This window comes from Oryx dammah, unplaced genomic scaffold, assembly GCF_014754425.2.
Source record: "Oryx dammah isolate SB20612 unplaced genomic scaffold, SCBI_Odam_1.1 HiC_scaffold_23, whole genome shotgun sequence".
Classification (NCBI taxonomy): domain Eukaryota; kingdom Metazoa; phylum Chordata; class Mammalia; order Artiodactyla; family Bovidae; genus Oryx; species Oryx dammah.
The window spans coordinates 115,337,759-115,356,998 of record NW_024070207.1 but is presented as its reverse complement, the minus strand read 5'-3'; the positions used below and the strand labels follow the sequence as shown (position 1 = coordinate 115,356,998).

At 41.4% G+C, this 19,240-nt stretch overlaps 1 protein-coding gene across 3 annotated transcripts in view; it reads right to left on the bottom strand.

Annotated features, from left to right (window-relative positions):
• The window catches only part of PHKA2 (phosphorylase kinase regulatory subunit alpha 2), a 92,915-nt gene that overhangs the window by 55,809 nt on the left and 17,866 nt on the right, over nt 1–19,240 (bottom strand). For all 3 annotated transcript variants that reach the window (XM_040266536.1, XM_040266537.1, XM_040266538.1), the window contains exons 3-5: nt 8,000–8,158; nt 4,690–4,737; nt 3,201–3,369 (exon numbers count right to left, since the gene is read on the bottom strand). In XM_040266536.1, coding sequence (XP_040122470.1) covers nt 3,201–3,369; nt 4,690–4,737; nt 8,000–8,158 — 376 coding nt within the window. The remainder of the gene's footprint in view (nt 1–3,200; nt 3,370–4,689; nt 4,738–7,999; nt 8,159–19,240) is intronic.

Below are 19,240 nucleotides of genomic sequence, written 5' to 3'. Positions count from 1 at the left end.
AAGAAAGGGAGGAGGGAAGGAAGGAGGGAAAGAATTGAGAGGGAAGGACAGAAAAAACAAAGGGTGGAAGTAGGGAAGAAAGGACAGAGGGAAGGATGGAAAGAGGGGAGGAAGGAAGGAGGGGAGAAAGAGAGGGAGGAGAAGAGAGGAGGACAGGAAGGAAGGGGAGGGCAGAAAGGAAGGAGGAAAGGTGAGAGGAGGAGGGCAAGATGGAAGAAAGGAAGGGGGCTAGAAAGGAAGAAGACAGGGAGGGCAGGCAGGGGGGAGGGAGGGAAGGGGAAATAAGGAAGGAGAGGGAAAGAGGGAGCAGTGAAAGGAAGGAGAGAGAGGGGGAAGAAGAGAGGAAGGGTGAGGGGAAGAGAGAGGGATGGAATGAAGGAGCGAGGGAGGGAAGGAGGCGAGAAGGGAATGAAGGAAGGAAAGACAAATGGAGGTAGGTATGGAAGGGGCAGGAGGGGAGGGAAAGAAGGAAGGAGGCAGGGAGGGCAGGAAGGAGAGAGGGAAGGAAGGTAGTAGGGAAGAAAGGAAAGAAAGGAAGGGTGGACAGGAGGAGGATGGGAAGGAAGGAAGGAGGGCAAGGACAGAAGGAAGCAGTCAGGGAGAAAGGAAGGAAGGAGGGAGGGAGGGAGGGAGGGAGGGAAGGAGAGAAAGAGGGAAGGACAGGACAGTGGAAGGAAGGAGGGTAGAAAAGAAGGGAGGGAGTGGATGGAGGAGGCAGGAATGGAAGGAAGGAGGGAGAGGAGGAGAGAGGGAAGGAAAGATGATAGCAGGGTAGGAACAAGGTAAAGAAGGAAGATGGAAGGTGGGAAGGAGGGAGGGAAGGAAGAAATGAGAGAAGGAAAAAGGGAGAGATGGATGGAAGGAAGAAAGGAGGGAAGGTAGGAGAGAAGGAGGGAGGGAAGGAAGCAGGGAGGAAAGGAGGGAAGGAGGGAGGAAAGGAAGGAGGGCACAAAGTGGAATGGAAAGATGGAAGAAGGAGGGTCGAGAGGAAGGAGGGAGCGAGAACAGGGTGAGAGAAGGAAAGAGAAAGGAGGGAGGGAAGGCTCATGGGAGGGATAGAAGGAAGGAGGGGAGGAGGGAGGAAAGGAAGGATGCAGGAAGGAAGTAGGGAAAGACGGAAGGATGGTAGACAGGAAGGAAAGAAAGAGGAAAGCATGGAGAGGAGGAGGGAAAGAGGATATAAAGGAAAGAGGGAGAGAGGGAAGGAAGGAGGAGGGCAGGAAGGAAGAAAGAATGGAAGGTGGGAAAAGGAAAGAAGCAAGGAGAGAAGGAAAGAGTGAGAAATGAAAGTAAGGAAGGAGGGAAGGATGGGGAGGAGGCTAGAAAGGAAGGAGGGAGGATGGGAATAAAGGAGGCAGGGAGGGAAGGAAAAGAAGAAAGGGAAGAGAGAGAAGGAAGGAAGGAGGAAAGAAAGGATAGGAGGGTAGGAAGAAGGGAAGGAAGGAAGAATGGAAGGGGGAAGAATGGAGGGAAGGAAGAAACGAGAAGGAAAGGAGGAGGGGTGAATGGAAGGAACGTGGGAGGGATGGGAGGAAGGAAGCAGGGAGGGAAGGAGGGAGGGAAGAAGTGGAGGAGCGAGTAAAGAATGGATGGATGGAAGGAGGGAGGGATGGAAGCAAAGAGGGAAGGAGGGAAGGAAGGAGAGAAGGAGGGATGGAAAGAAGGAAGGAAAAGGAGGGAAGGACAGGATGAAGGAAGGAGAGTAGAAAGGAAGGACAGAGGCAAGATAGAAAGTAGGGAGGAAAATAAGGAATGAGGGAAGGATGAAAGGAGGAGGGAAGGAAAGAGGACAGAAAGGAGGGAATGAAGGAGGGAGCCAAGGAAGGATGGAAGATAAGAATGGCTCCACTTTTGTCTGTGTGCCTAGGAGGAGAAATGACTGAAAGAGATGTGGGGCCTTCATATACGTGTGGGATTTGTGCAGAAACATTCCACAGAGCCAGCATTCTAGCCCAGCATAACCACTGTCTTATCCCTGAGTAAAGCGCAGGGTGGGTATTTTCCCCCAATGGCCAGGTTGGGAAAGGAGAGCCCCCAACCACAGGCAATGGCTCTCCAACTCATGGAAACGCCAGCTCCCATCACCTGCCCAGGAGGTGCACCCATGTACTGAAGCAGGCAATAACCAGGAGAGCAAGCTTGAATGTACAGCTGGTTATGACAAATACATGTAAAGTATGAATTCTTGAAACTGGTGTGGGTAAGATACATACTCTTACATCACTTGGGGGGGGCGTGGTTAACTGGTAAAGTAAAAAAGAAAATGCAAGTGAAGTCGTTCAGTCACGTCCAACTCTTTGTGACCCCATGGGCTATTTAGCCTACCAGGCTCCTCTGTCCATGGATTTTCCAGGCAAGAATACTGGAGTGGGTTGCCATTTCCTTCTCCAAACTGGTAAACTGTTCTGCAAACAATTTGGCAATGAGTATAAGTAGCCTTTGAATGATATCAAACTAAGAGAAGGAAGCAAATAGATATGAGGGTCAAAGGTTGTATCGCAACACAGTTATGATAGGTAAACAAACAGAAGAATAAAGGAATAGTTTAATTATGGAATATCCATTGGTAAAGTCACTAAAATTGTTTATGAACACCTTTAATATTGTGCAAGAAATGCTTAAGTTATAGTGCTATGTAATGAAAACACTATATGTATACCTTATGACCTGAAATATGTTTTTTAAAATACAGTGAAAAAAAACCTGGAGGAGACACATTCAAATGACAATTATCAGTGAGATTTTTTTTCCTTTGTATTTCATTATATTTTCCAAACCATCTACAGTGAGCTCATCTTAACTTTCATAACCAAAACGTCCTTTTCAAGTCCCAGGTTTATTCACAAAGCCATAACACTATTATTTCCTGATTTCTCCTATTTTTGGAGTTTCAAGTTTGCAGTCTGAAGTAAATGCAAAGCCTTTAACCCAGGAGCATGAATTTACGGGACTGGGGGGAACAGCTCTGCGACACAGCAGCTAAGCGGCCTAACTCAAGGCCACCTGGTGCACAGAGCAGGCGCAACAGCCCTGGTCCTGCAAGGGCTCAGGAAGCTGACTGTCAACAGAGCCACAGAATCAGGGCATATAATGTAATGCAAAAAAGCAGCTTATTTTGAATACTGGTCAATGCCTGCCCCTCCCCGCCCCCTTCTGGATGGTCACTCCCAGTTCAATGGGCTCCATCAGGCCTGGCTCACCGGAGGCTGTCATCTGGGCCAGAAACAGGAGGAAGAGGGAGGTGGCATCCACTTGGAGGTGGCCCCACTGGTCGTCGCCCACCACAGTGCTGCAGGTAGCAGTGTTGTACTTGGCGTGCAGGCTGTCCTTGGTACTCTGAGTATGCTTGAACCTCTCCACTTTATCCACCTGAGGAAGACAGCAAGCCGGCTGCATGCTAAGGGGTTCATGGTTGGCAGGGTCATTATCTTGGATTTAGACCTTTTATCTGTTACCTCTGGGAGACAGAGGGATGGAAGGTAGGGGACGAGTGCTCACTAGTGACCATCACACAGAGGGGGTGGGGGTGTGTGTCTCTTCCTGCCCATCATCAGAAATGTCTTAGTCTACTGGGATTTTAACAAGCTCTGCAAGCTTGAGAGGTCAAGCCAAAGGGTTTCCTTGTTTGCTATTCCCAGCATGAGCTGTGACACACAGTAGGAACTCAACAAGAGGGAGGGAAGGAATGAGGGAAGAGGGGAGGAAGAGGCCCTTTTCTTCCTCTGTAAATTTCTTCTTTAAATTTCCAATCCTATTTTCTTATGTTGAAAAGAACAGAACAATGATGCTTTTCAAAACTAATGGGAACATGCCAATCAAAGGTGGGGACTGTACCATATTCATCTTGGAATCTGTAAAGATTCTAGTACGATGTTCTGTACACAGTACATGCTCAAGAAATTGTTCTACCTCTCACTGAAAATACCAGTAAATATTACTGTCAAGTTTTAAAAAGTCAAGCATTCTGACTCAAAGTGAAAGCAGCTCAGTCGTGTCCGACTCTTTGTGACCCCATGGACTATATAGACCATGGAATTCTCCAGGCCAGAATACTGGAGTGGGTAGCCTTTCCCTTGTCCAGGGGATCTTCCCAACCCAGGGATTGAATCCAGGTCTCCCACATTGCAGGTGGATTCTTTACCAGCTGAGCCTCAAGGGAAGTCCTCAACTCAAAGAAACCCTTTTATAAACTCAACAGAATAAACAACAGCACACGGCTTTCTAGGAGTGACTTTTCAAAATGTTTTCTTCCTTGTTTAGAAAAATGGCATGTTCTTCTTTTACAGAAGTGAGTGAAAGTTGCTCAGTCATGTCCAACTCTTTGCAACCTCATTGACTATAGTCCATGAAATTCTCCAGGCCAGAATACTGGAGTGAGTAGCCTTTCCCTTCTCCAGGGCATCTTCCCAACCCAGGGATCGAACCCATGTCTCCTGCATTGCAGGTGGATTCTTTACCAACTGAGCTATGAGGGAAGCCCTGAAAAGACTTTGAGAAAGTATTCTCTGAGTCTGGTTCTATGCTATATTAAAATTACTGAAGATAATTTTAAAAGGAGAAAGTAAGCTAAATTTTTTCAATTTCTCATCTTAAGAAGTTCAAAACACTCTAAAACTGATGGTTGTCACCAGGAAAATGATAAGCACCCACTCAGATGACCCAAAAATACATGTGTCATTTTCTGCCTACCTGTCTCATCATGCACTGGAGAAGACCTCGCATCAGTTTCACCACATTCTGTGGAAATAAAATGGGATCAGTAACAAGGCCAGCTTCCCTGCTCCATGAAAACCTCCTCCCCACATGACAGGTAAGCCAGTGCTGCCTGGAACCTTCCCCAAGAAGGAATATACAAGCACTTTGATTGTTTAGATTATTTCTACTTCTCCATTCCATCACAAAGAAAGAAAATCTTGATGAAATGACTTATCTCAAATAAAGATGTTGGACCAGATGGTATCTTCTGGTGCTGAAATCCAGTGACTCCTGTTATTTTATTCAAGACCATTTTTATAAGCCTAGTACCTTGGAGCTTTATGTCTCAATTCTTAGTAATTTATTTTTGTTATACTAAGGATGAATTAAGTCCACCCTGCCTGCCCCAAAGTAACAATGCTTTGCCAAAACAGCCATTTGTGACACCATTACTGGACTATTGAGTAAAGTTCTTACAAAATGCAAGTAGTTGCCAAGGTTTCTTAGTAATACATATCAGAACCAATTATGGACCTAGAGAGTGTCATACTGAGTGGAGTAAGTCATACAGAGAAGGAGAAATATCATATAACAATAATAATTATTATAAATAATAATAACATAATCAGACATTCTATTCTGGTATTGTACAAAACACTTTACTTAGATTCCCACTAATTCTTGCAACACCCTTTTGAGGTAGGTGTTATTATTTCCCCACTTTACAATGAGGAACCTGAGGCTGATGAATCAACACTGCTCAAGTCTCTCAGCTGGCAAGGGGTGGAGCAGGACAGAGCTCAGGCCCTCTGACTCCGGAGTTTGAACTCCTTGTCAATACCTTATATTGCCACTCTCTTCCTCCACAGTTCAGGCCCACTGAACGATGGTCTTCATATGTCCTATTAAATCCACTAGAAAAAGACTTCACAAGTGGCTAGAGAATGGGGTATTTTTAGGTCAAAGTAAGCTGGCTGAAAGAACTTCCTTCCTGGGGCCATTAGCATCTCCTCTCTTACACAATGAACATGGTTTGCAGGCTAAGACGTAGTGAAGGGCCACCAAAGATAATTATGGGAGAAAAGTCTGAAATGGATCACCCTTCAGATTCTTCATTCTCTAAAATCCTAGGATTCTAGAGTATAATCTCATTTTATGTCAGAAACTCTTTTGATGCAGAAAATATTACCTCATAATTAAAAGGTATAATTAACACTGTCAAAATTAATATTTCCTACAGTGTGTAGCATAAACATGTGCCAATTGACTTCCCCTCAAATAAGGTTATTTGCCATTGTGAAGAGGCCCAGTGGTTCCCAACTGGGGGTGACATTAGCATCCCCCGGGGGTGGGGGAGCATTTAGAAATGTGGGGGTGGAGGCATTTTTATTGTCACTCTGATAGGGATGGGAGCTATAGGCATTTAGTAAGTAAGGACTAAGGATGCTACGTGTCCTGCAACACATGGGACAGTCCCACACAATGAGCAGCTGTACCATCTAAGCCCCAGATGGAACAGTGTCCATGTCGAGGATCATTGGAAGATCCAGGGTTATTTTCCATAATCAAGGGAGACATCTCCTGCAGTTATTAACCACACTAAACAAATCAAACAATGTGGTCTGTTTGTGCCTCTCTATTGTCAGTCAGAGAGCAGCAAATCTAGTCAACTCTAACCCAGATCAGAAACTGCTTACAGAAGAGAGGTAGTGGGGGGTGTGTGTGTGAGAGAGAGAGAGAAAGAGAGAGAGAGAAAGAGAGAGAGAGAGAGAGAGAATAGCTAGGCATGGCTTAACTTGGATTTTACGTCAGGAGGATAGAAAATTTGGAGAACATGAATATCAAATTATTACAGTTAAATGAATGATTCACTTATGTAACTGCCATCCAAGTTCTTGGAGGAGCATTCAATGCTTGCTGTACGCATTTTAAATACTACCCCTCAGCTCCAAGACTACGTGATTTCATCACCTCATACTTAAGCACGTCTAGTCAAATGGTCCTTTCCCTGCTCGCACAGACAGGCTTCCTCTCTTAGCTTCCCTACTGCTGACAAGGCTGCCTGCCGCTCAGGCCCACTTTGTTTATGATTGGCCCACAAGAATTCTCCCTGGCCTGATGACCCACTGGCTGTGTGGGCCAATAAGCAGTGTGCAAACCAAAGACAAATCCCAAAGGCACTCATGCCATGAGAATGATACTTCTACACATCAATGCTCCTTGTAGGGTAAGGAAGGTAGAGAAGGCAAGGTTAGGAAAAAGAACGAGACCAGCACTTTAAGGAACAGATCACCTTTAATGAGGCGAGAAGGGGCAGCAGTCAGATTAGTGACCTGCTGCCCTAACCCAAGAAGAGAGTAAGTATATAATAGGCATATATGTGGAAATCTACTGTCTTAAGGGGGGCCTGTTCTCCAAGGTTGTTCGGAGTAATTATCTCTTAAATGGCTGGGGTAAGGAATTCTGGAGATCACCAGAGGCTGGACCAGCTGGGAGCTGGGTGTAATCAACCTTAATGTCCATTTGTTTTCTTCCAGGGTGAGAGTTCTTTATTTTGCATAGAATGGTGGGGAGGACCAGGAGGGGAGTTTTAACTTCAGGCTATTTTGAGCCATGTAACTTTCCTTCACTCCTTACTTCAACGCTATTACTCGGAACACTGAAAATACCTCCGTGCTCAGGGGCAGATTATTTTCTTACATACTTACTGATGACAAGTCTTTGCTTTGGTAGGTATGCTGGTTTCTGATTTTGGAAAACAATAAAGGACTTCATTGTGCCGTATGATAACCCGGGTATGAAAACTGGACAATATCAGCTTGGTTCAAAATTAAAGGGTATTGCAAATTAATAAGACTGCTTTGGAATGATTCAAACTAGAAAGGCATTTTGCAAAACTGTTTTAAGTAGTGGCAACACTGTTTGAATAAATATCCTTTCAACATGAGGACTCCACAGAGCATACATTTTGAAATGTGGAGTTCTAGTGTGCTGCTTTAAAAATAATCCTGTTAGTTTATAATGACATCTCCTACATGAGTATGTATAAAACTGACAGAGCATGTGTAAGAGAAATGTAGCTAGTTAGAAATTTGGATATCCACTCAGCGTGATTGTTGTTTTTTATGGAGGGGAAAAAAAAATCAAAAGGAGAGACATGAGAGGTTGAGAGACCAAATATCCTACAACAGAAACGGAGGCGACGCCTGCACCAGGCTGTTTTGCACACAGTTACTTCCTTGTAGGCTTTTCAGTCCAAGGAAAAGGTGCTGAGCGCCAGGCCAGAGCTGCCAGTCAGCCTTACCTGCTCCAGCTCGTAGGCCTTGGCCTTGTCTTCATCGCGGTCGGCGTTCTTGCGGTAGGCCATGCCCAGGCCCCACACGGCCAGGATGCTGTAGATGTTATCCCGTACCCAGGCATCCTTCTGCTCATGACTGGCTGACATCAGCCCCGTGATGGGATTCTATCAGAGAGGAGACACGAAGTGACAGTACCATCTTTCACCCAGCACCTGGGCCAGGAACGCTCACCCTAAGCGGGGCACAATGAGGACTGGGATGAGAAATGAAGAGCCCAGAGTTCCAATCCTTGCCCTGGTACCACAGTGTGATCTTGGGTGGGCAGTGACATCACTTTTCTAAGTTTTGGTTTTCTGCATAGTGAGGATATTAGACTAAAAAAAACCTCTAAGCCACCTTTTAACTTGTAGTACTTGTTGTTTTGCTTTCAGATGAGACCATACTGTTGTAAGTGACAAATAGAAGAAACAGCAAACAGAAAAAGCCTACAAGGCTTTTACAAACCTGTGCAGTATGGAATTAATTCTTCCTCTCCTGTGGTGTTTCCACTTCAACTGGTAAAGCACTGAACATGAGAACAAGGAGCCCCACTTCACCACTCCAGCTGTGTGTGCCTGGGGAAACTGCCTGCCTTAAAAGGGAGGCACTGAGCAAGAGGCCATGGGGGGGGGTCCTATGGAGCTATGATATCACCAGTATGTAAAAGGACAGCTGAGTCACTAAAAAGCTAGACCTTCACCAAAAAGTATACACAAATGTTCATAACAGCATTGTTCATAATAGCCCCAAAGAGGAAACAACCCAAATGTCCATCAACTGATGAATGGGTAAACAAAACATGGTCCAAACAATATTATTCCTGAAACAATATTCCCGAAATATTCAGGAATAAAAAGGAATAAACTACTAATACAGGCTACAGCATGGATGAACCCTGAAAGTATTATGCTAAGTAAAAGAAGCCAGTTACAAAAGTCTACATACTGTATGATTTCAATTGTACAGAATGTCCAGAATAGAAAATCTATAGAGATAGAAAGTAGACGAGTAGTTGTCTAGGGCTGCAGGTAGGAGTGGGTGGGAGGAAATAGGGAGTGAGTGAGTGACTGCTAACAGGTTTTTTTCCTTTTGAGGGGTGATGAAAATGTTCTAAAATTGACTGTGGTGATGATGTACAAATCTGTGAGTATGCTAAAAAAAAAAAACCATTAAACTATACATGCTAGATAAATTGTATGGTAAGGAAATTATATCTCAATAAAGCTATTTTTTTTTTAGAATCTAGTCCTAATAAACTTTGTGCCTAGAAATAAAACTGATAAGATAGGAGAAGAGTCACATAAATATAAAGCCTCTGTTGACTTTTCCTGAAATTATGCAAAGAAATATGTATCTAATAAAATACATCATAGCAATCAAAACCTTGCCAGCTTAAAATATTACTCAAAAGAGTACTAAATTATTTACAAAAGGGTTCATTAAAAAACCCTGTTGGGGGACTTCCCTGGTGGGCCAATGGTTAAGAATCTGCCTTCCAATGCAGGGGACGCAGGTTTGATCCCTGGTCAGGGAACCAGATCCCACATGCCCACAAGACAATTAATTCTGCATGCTGCAACTAGAGAAGTCCTCGTGCTCTAGAGCCTGTACTCCACAACAAGAAAAGCCCATGCACTATAACCAGAGAAGCCCAGTCGTTCTGCAACTAGGAAAAATGCCCATGTGGTGCAACAAAGAGCCTGTGTGCTACAACGAAGACCCAGCACAGCCAAAAGCAAAACAAATGAAACCAAAAAAAAAAAAAACAAGGGAAAAAAAAAAAAAACTGTTGAGTACTTTCAAAGTGAATGCCAAGGTAACTAGGTAAAAAAATATTGGCATAGTTTCAGATAGTCCCACCTAAGGAATTAAATATTTGACTTTCTCCTTTAACTAATCTATGCCCTCTTCAAAAACATCTAAAACACAACTGATACTCCTTTAGGGGAAGCAGCATTCCATGTATTGACATTGTTCTACAGCCAACGACTATAAACCAATGATATCAAAAATCAACCAAAAAACAACAAAAAAACAAAAATCAATCAGAAGTGAACTGTAGGAATGGCTGAAGGAAGGTACAAGTCTTTTCCCAATAGTGGACTCCTGGAGTTCTTTTTTAAAAAAATTACTGGCACAAACAAGGTATATCATAAGCATCTTTATCTGTTCTGGAGCCATCAGGAGATCCAGAGAAAGAACTCGGCCCCTCCCTGGCATACTTATCAACTGTGAGTCAGTTCTGAGACAAACAGCCTTCCAATGACACAGCAGTGACCGCCTACACAGAGTGCCAAGTGTGGTTTGGATTATGAAATGTCACTGTCCTGTTACCTGAAGGTCACCTCTTTGATTCTTTAACTGTTGAAGTGGAGCTAGACTGTCTGAGCCTCATTCCACTACAGAAAAGCAGTTGGGGTGTTTCAGGGGATCCCTGCACTCAAAACTGCACATATAAGCCATGTTACATTAGGGTACTGCTGCACTCATCAAAAGGAGTACTTACTATTAGGAACTGAAAGCCTGGTCTCCCCAGGATTAATATGTTGAAATCTAATTCCCAGTGTGACAGTATTTGCAAGTGGGGCCTTTGAGAGATAATTAGGTCATGTGGGCAGATTGGTCAAGAATGGGAGCACTCTTAAGGAAGAGGAGGGAGAAGCTACAAGGAGAGCTACAAAGAGTCAATGGTAGTATCCCAGTGCAGTAGCACAAACCTGTGCTGAGGCTTAGCACTCCTCCTGCAGGAGAACTGACAATGACATCCCTTAACTGTAGAACAGGTGGACCAACACAGATGAGCCAAACGTAAACTGTGCTTTCAGCAAAAGCAAAGGGCGAACAAGTGGACAGCTTGTCTTTCAAATCCAGTCATTTGTAGGCCCCTCTCCAACATTTTTTCATTTCTATTTAGGGGAAGTGCTGTTCCTAACTCCTATTTATCAAAGAAGGAAAAAAAGGAAGGGCCCTGAGGCCTAGAATAGATTGGACCCAGGCTGGACCCCCTATACCGCAGTCACAGACAAGAAGAAAATGTTGGTGGCTTGTATTTTTCATCCATGCCTTGTGTCCATCCATGTTCAGCTGTGGTTCTGCTCTGCTATCTTGCCACTAGGAACCAAGCTAACCCCCCCCCCCCCCGCCCCACACACACTGCCCACCTCATACCAGAGAAGACAGACACAGTAAACCATGAGCTGCCTCTACAGGTGCTCACCAGAACTGACACATACCACTTCCTCTCTCATCTCAGTGATGAATGCAAGTCACATGATCATTCCTAAGTTCAACAGGATAGGGATGTGGAAGCCTCTCCCAGAGATGAGAAGCAAATAAATGAACAATCATTATGTGAATAACTGAACAACTATGCTGTCTTGATGACCTCACCTGTCAGCTGTGAAGCACAGGAAACTCTTCTGTCTTCCACAGCCCACCAATTACTGAATCTAAAGTGCTCAGAGATTAATATGGTAATAAATTACTGGCCTTTTGCTTTTGGACTTATGAAAAAGTGTTAAAGTAATAAACTGAAACCCTACTCTTTAGGGTTTGGGGTTTCCCTTGTAGCTCAGCTGGTAAAGAATCCGCCTGCAAATGTGGGAGACCTGGGTTTGATCCCTGGGTTGGGAAGATCCTCTGGAGAAGGGAAAGGCTACCCACTCCAGTATTCTGGCCTGGAGAATTCCATGGTCTATATAGTCCATGGGGTCACAAAGAGTCAGACACGACTGAGTAACTTTCACTTCACTTCACTCTTTAGAGTAGCTAGAAGAGGGGGAAAGAATTGAGATGTTAATGTCAGATAAAGCAGACATCACAGCAAAGAAAATGACCAGGGATATAGAGGGATGTTACATAATAATGAGTCAGTTCACTCTGAAGACATAATAATCCTACATGTGTATGTACCTAAACAAGAGGCAAAGGGATACACACATAGTGACTAGGACAGAATAGAGACTGGAAGTAGAGCCACACAAATATGACAAATGTCTAAACACAACGTATATTGGAACATTTAAACATCCACATGCAAGAAAATGAACCTCAATCTAAATCTCACCCCTTACACAAAGTTAACTCAAAATGGATCACAGATCTAAATGTAAAATGTACACTTATTAAACTTTAAAAGAAAAACACAGAAAAAAAAATCTTTAGGACTTAGGATTAGGTAGAATAAGCCATCGGAGAAGGCAATGGCACCCCACTCCAGTACTCTTGCCTAGAAAATCCCATGGACGGAGGGGCCTGGTAGGCTGCAGTCCATGGGGTTGCTAAGAGTCAGACACGACTGAGCGACTTCACTTTCACTTTTCACTTTCATGCATTGGAGAAGGAAATGGCAACCCACTCCAGTGTTCTTGCCTGGAGAATCCCAGGGACGGCAGAGCTTGGTGGGCTGCTGTCTATGGGATCGCACAGAGTCGGACACGACTGAAGTGACTTAGCAGCAGAATAAGCCATGATACCAAAAGTACCATGTATAGCAGAAAAGTTGATAAACTGAACTCTTTCAAAATTAAAAACTTTTGCTCTGTGAAAGACATTTAAGAGATAAAAAGACAAGCTATAGACTGGAGAAACTATTTGCATGCCACTTACTCAATAAGAATATAGAATATAGAAAGAACTCTCAAAAAAAAAAAAAAAGGAAAGAACAGTCAAAACTCAATAGTAAGAAAACAACTATTGAAAAACTGGTTTTTAAAAAACCTTGAATAGACACTTCACCAAAGAATATATACAGATAAATAAATAAAAGAAACAAATAAAAAGAAGGCCAACATTAGCTATTAAGGAAATGCAAATTAAAACAACTGTGAGATACCACTACATGTCTACTGAATGGCTAAAAAGAAAAGAAAATAATGCTAAACCACATGATCATCTCAATAGATGTCAAAAAAGCATTTGACAAAATTCAACAGCCATTCAAGTTAAACACTCTTACCAAAGTAGACATGGAGGGAACATATCTCAACATAATAAAAGCTACTGATGACAAGCCCAAAGCCAACATAATAATGGTGAAAAGCTGAAAGCCTTGTTAAAATCTGGTAAAAGACAACCATGCCCACTCTATTCAACATAGTACTGGAAATCTTAGCCACAGAAATCAGACAAGAAAGAAAACTAAAAATATCCAAATTGGAAAAGAAGAGGTAAAATTGTCATTATATGCAGATGACATGATTATACATATGTATATACATATAAGCCTTAAGACTCCACACAAAAACTACCAGAATAAGCAATTTCAGCAAGATAGCAGGATACAAGATTAACATACAGAAATATGTTGCATTTCTTTACACTAACAATGAAATATCACAAATGAAAAGTAAAAAACCATCTCTCTTAAAATCACAAAAAAAAAAATACCTAGGAATAAACCTAACCAAGGACATGAAAAATTTACATGCTGAGAACTATAAAACATTGATAAAGGAAATGGATGATGATTTAAATACATGGAAAGATATCACATGTTATTGGATTGGAAGAATATTGTTAAATGGTCATACTACACAAAGCAACCTATAGATTAAATGTAGGGTTTATGTGATCTCTCTCAAATTACCCAGGACATCTGTCACAGAACTAGAACAAATAATCCTAAAACTTATGCGGAACCAGAGAAGATCCAGAATTGCCAAAGCAAGCCTGAGGAAAAAGGACAAAGCTGGAGGCATAACTCTTCCAGACTTTAGACAACACTACAAGCTTACAGTAATCAAAAGAGCATGGTACTGGCACAGAAACAGACATCTAGATCAGTGGAACAGAACAGAGAGCCAGAAATAAACCCCCATACCTACAATCAATTCATCTTCGGCAAAGTAGGCAAGCATATACAATGCAGAAAAGACAGTCTTATAAGCAAGTGGTGCTAGGAAACCTAGACAGCCACATGTAAAGCAATGAAGCTAGAACACTCCCTCAGACAATATACAAAAATAAATTCAAATGTCCTAAAGACTTCAACGAAAACTTCCCTAATATGGGGAAGGAAATAGCCACCCAAGTCCAAGAAACTCAGAGTCCCAAACAGGATAAACCTAAGGCGAAACAACCCAAGACACATATTAATCAAACTAACAAAGATCAAACAGAAAGAGAAAATATTAAAAGCAGCAAGGGAAAAGCAACAAACAACACACAAGGGGATCCCCATAAGGATAACAGCTGATCTTTCCATAGAAACTCTTCAGGCCAGAAGGGAATGGCAGGACATACTTAAAGTGATGAAAGAGAACAACCTACAACCCAGATTACTGTACCCAGCAAGGATCTCATTCAAATATGGAGAAATCAGAAGCTTTACAGACAAGCAAAAACAGAGAATTCAGCACCACCAAACCAGCTCTTCAACAAATGCTGAAGGATCTTCTCTAGACAGGAAACACAGTAAAGGTTTATAAAAACAAACCCAAAACAACAAAGTAAATGGCAACGGGATTATACTTATCAACAGTTACCTTAAATGTGAATGGGTTAAATGCTCCAACCAAAAGACAAAGATTGGCTGAATGGATAGAAAAACAAGATCCCTATATATGCTGTCTACAAGACACCCACCTCAAAACAAGGGACACACACAGACCCAAACTGAAGGGCTGGAAAAAGATATTTCATGCAAATAGAGACCAAAAGAAAACAGGAGTAGCAATACTCATGTCAGAAAATAGACTTTGAAATAAAGACTGTGACAAGAGACAAAGAAGGAAGCTACATAATGATCAAAGGATCAATCCAAGAAGATATAACAATTATAAATATATACGCCCCCAACATAGGAGTACCTCAATATGTAAGGCAAATGCTAACAAGTAAGAAAGGGGACATTAACAATAACACAATAATAGTGGGGGACTTTAATACCCCACTCACACTTATGGATAGATCAACCAAACAGAAAATTAGCAAGGGAACACAAGCTCTACATAATACAATGGACCAGTCAGAACTACTTGACATATATATAGGGCATTTCACCCCAAAACAATGGAATTCACCTTTTTTTTCAAGTGCACACGAAACATTCTCCAGGACAGATCACATCCGGGGCCATAAATCTAGCCTTGGTAAATTCAAAAAACTGAAGTCATTTCAAGTATCTTTTCTGATCACAATGTGGTAAGATTAGATGTCAACTATAGGAAAAAAAAACTATTAAAAATACAAACATATGGAAGCTAAACAACATGCTTCTGGATCACCAACAGATCATGGAATAAATCAAAAAAGGAAATCAAAATATGCATAGAAACAAATGAAAATGAAACCATGACAACCCAAAACCTATGGGATTCAGTAAAAGCAGTGCTAAGAGGAGATTCATAGCCTACCTCGAGAAACATCAAATAAACAACCTAACTGTACATCTAAAGCAACTAGAAAAAAGAAGAAAAGAACCTCAAAGTTAGTAGAAGGAAAGAAATCATAAAAATCAGAGCAGAAATAAAAGAAACGAAGGAGACTATAGCAAAAATCAACAAACTAAAAGCTGTTTCTTTGAGAAGATAAAATAGACAAACCATTAGCCAGACCCATCAAGAAAAAAAAGGGAGAAGAATCAAATCAATAAAACTGGAAATGAAAATGGAGAAATCACAACACACACAGAAATACAAAAGATCATAAGAGACTACTATGAGCAATTATACGCCAATAAAATGGACAACTTGGAAGAAATAGACAAATTCTTAGAAAAGTATAACCTTCCAAAAGTGAACCAGGAAGAAACAGGAAATTTTTAAAGACCCATCACAAGCACAGAAATCAAAGTTGTAATCAAAAATCTTCCAACAAACAAAAGCCCAGGACCAGATGGCTTCATAGGTGAATGCTACCAAAAATTTAGAGAAGAGCTAACACGTATCGTACTCAAACTCTTCCAGAAAATTGCAGAGGAAGGTAAACTGCCAAACTCATTCCATGAGGCCACCATCACTCTAATACCAAAACCAGACAAAGATGCCACAAAAAAGAAAGCTACAGGCCAATATCACTGATGAAATAGATGTAAAAATCCTCAACAAAATCCTAGAGAACAGAATCCAACAATATATTAAAAAGATCATACATCATGACCAAGCAGGGCTTCATCCCAGGGATGAAAGGATTCTTCAATATTCACAAAATCAATGTGACACACCATATTAACAAATTGAAAGATTAAAAACCATATGATTATCTCAATAGATGCAGAGAAAGCCTTTGACAAAATTCAATACTCATTTATGATAAAAACTCTCCAGAAAGCAGGCATAGAAGGAACATACCTCAACATAATAAAAGCCATATTCCACAAACCCACAGCAAACACTATCCTCAATGATGAAAAATTGAAAGCATTTCTTCTAAAATTAGGAACAAGACAAGGGTGCGCACTCTCACCACTACTATTCAACATAGTTTTCAAAGACCTAGCCACAGCAATCAGAGAAAAGAAATAAAAGGAATCCAGATTGGAAAAGAAGAAGTAAAACTCTCCCTGTTTGCAGATGATATGATCCTCTACATAGAAAACCCAAAAAACACCACCAGAAAATTACTAGAGCTAATCAATGAATATAGTAAAGTTGTAGGATATAAAATTAATCCATAGAAATCCTTTGCCTTCCCATACACTAACAATGAGAAAACAGAAAGACACATTAAGGAAATAATCCCATTCACCATTGCAACAAAAAGAATAAAATACTTAGGAGTAAATTTACCTAAAGAAACAAAAGACCTTCCCTCATACCTCAGTTGGTAAAGAATCCACCTGCAATGCAGGAGACCCCGGTTTGATTCCTGGGTTGGGAAGATCCGCTGGAGAAGGGATAGGCTACCCACTCCAGTATTCTTGGGCCTCCCTTGTGGCTTAGATGGTAAAGAATCCGCCTGCAATGTGGGAGACTTGGGTTCAATCCCTGGGTTGGGAAGATCCCCTGGAGAAGGGAAAAGGCTACCCAGTCCAGTATTCTGGCCTGAGTCAGACACAACTGAGCAACTTTCACTTTCACTTTTCACATATAGAAAACTATAAAACACTGATGACAGAAATCAAAGATGACACAAATGGATGGAGAAATATACCATGTTTGTGGATTGGAAGAATATAGTGAAAATGAGTATACTACCCAAAGCAATCTATAGATTCAACACAATCCCTATCAAGCTACCAATGGTATTTTTCACAGAACTAGAAAAAATAATTTCACAATTTGTATGGAAACACAAAAGCCTCAAATAGCCAAAACAATCTTGAGAACGAAGAATGGAACTGGAGGAATCAACCTGCCTGACTTCAGACTATACCACAAAGCTACAGTCATCCAGACAGTATAGTACTGGCACACAGACAGACATACAGATCAATGGCACAAAATAGAAAGCCCAGAGATAAATCCACACAACTATGGATACCTTATCTTTGACAAAGGAGGCAAAAATATACAATAGAGAAAAGACAATCTCTTTAACAAGTGGTGTTGGGAAAAACTGGTCAACCACCTGTAAAAGAATGAAACTAGAACACTTTCTAACACCACACACAAAAATAAACTCAAAATGGGTTAAAGATCTAAACATAAGACCAGAAACTATAAAACTCCAAGAGGAAAACATAGGCAGAACACCCTGACATAAATCACAGCAAGATCCTCTATGACTCATCTCCCAGAGTAATGGAAATAAAAACAAAAATAAACAAATGGGTCCTAATTAAACTTAAAAGCTTTTGCACAATGAAGGGAACGGTAGCAAGGTGAAAAGGCAGCCTTCAGAATGGGTGAAAATAATAGCGAACAAAGCAACTGACAAAGAATTAATCTCCAAAATACACAAGCAGCTCATGCAGCTCAATTCCAGAAAAATAAACAACCCAATCAAAAAATGGGCCAAAGAACTAAACAGACATTTCTCCATACAGATGGCTAACAAACACATGAAAAGATTCTCAACATCACTCATTATCAGAGAAATGCAAATCAAAACCACAATGAGGTACCATCTCATCCTGGTCAGAATGGCTGCCATGAAAAAGTCAACAAACAATAAATGCTGGAGAGGGTGTGGAGAAAAGGGAACCCTCTTACACTGTTGGTGGGAACGCAAACTAGTACAGCCACTATGGAGGTCAGTGTGGAGATTCCTTAAAAAATTGGAAATAGAACTGCCATTTACCCAGCAATCCCACTGCTGGGCATACACACCAAGGAAATCAGAACTGAAAGAGACATGTGTACCCCAATGTTCATCACAGCACTGTTTATAATAGCCAGGACATGGAAGCAACCTAGATGACATGGAAGCAACCTAGATGTCTATCAGCAGATGAGTGGATCAGGAAGTTGTGGTACATATACACAATGGAGTATTACTCAGCTATAAAAAAGAACATATTTGAGTCAGTTCTAATGAGGTGGATGAAACTGGAGCCAATTATACAGAGTGAAGTAAGCCAGAAAGAGAAACACCAATACAGTATATTAACACATATATATGGAATTTAGAAAGATAGTAATGATGACCCTACATGCAAGACAGCAAAAAGAGACACAGATGTAAAGAACAGACTTTTTGAGTATGTGGGAGAAGGCGAGGGTGGGATGATTTGAGAGAACAGCACTGAAACATGTATATTACCATATGTAAAATAGATGACCAGTTCAAGTTCGATGCATGAAGCAGGGCACTCAAAACTCGTACTCTGGGACAACCCAGAGGGATGGGGTGGGGAGGGAGGTGGGAAGGGGGTTCAGAATGGTGGGACACATGTGCACCCATGGCTGATTCACGTTGATGTATGGCACAAACCACAATATTGTAAAGTTATTAGCCTCCAATTAAAATAATAAATAAATAAATACATTCAAATGTCCTGAAGACTTCAACACAGACGTGATATCAAACTCCTAGAAGAGAACATAGGCAAAACATTCACAGACATAAGTTGTTGCAATGTTTTCTTAGGTCACTCTCCCAAGGTAACAGAAATAAAAGTAAAAATAAACAGAACCATATCAAACTTAAAAGCTTTTGCATAGTAAAGGAAAACATAAACAAAAGACAACCAATGCAATGGGAGACAATACTTGCAAATGATGCAATCAACAAGGGTTTACTTTCTAAAATATACAAACAGCTCATACAACTCAATAACAAAACACTAAACACAATAAAAAAAAATGGGCAGAAGACCTAAATAG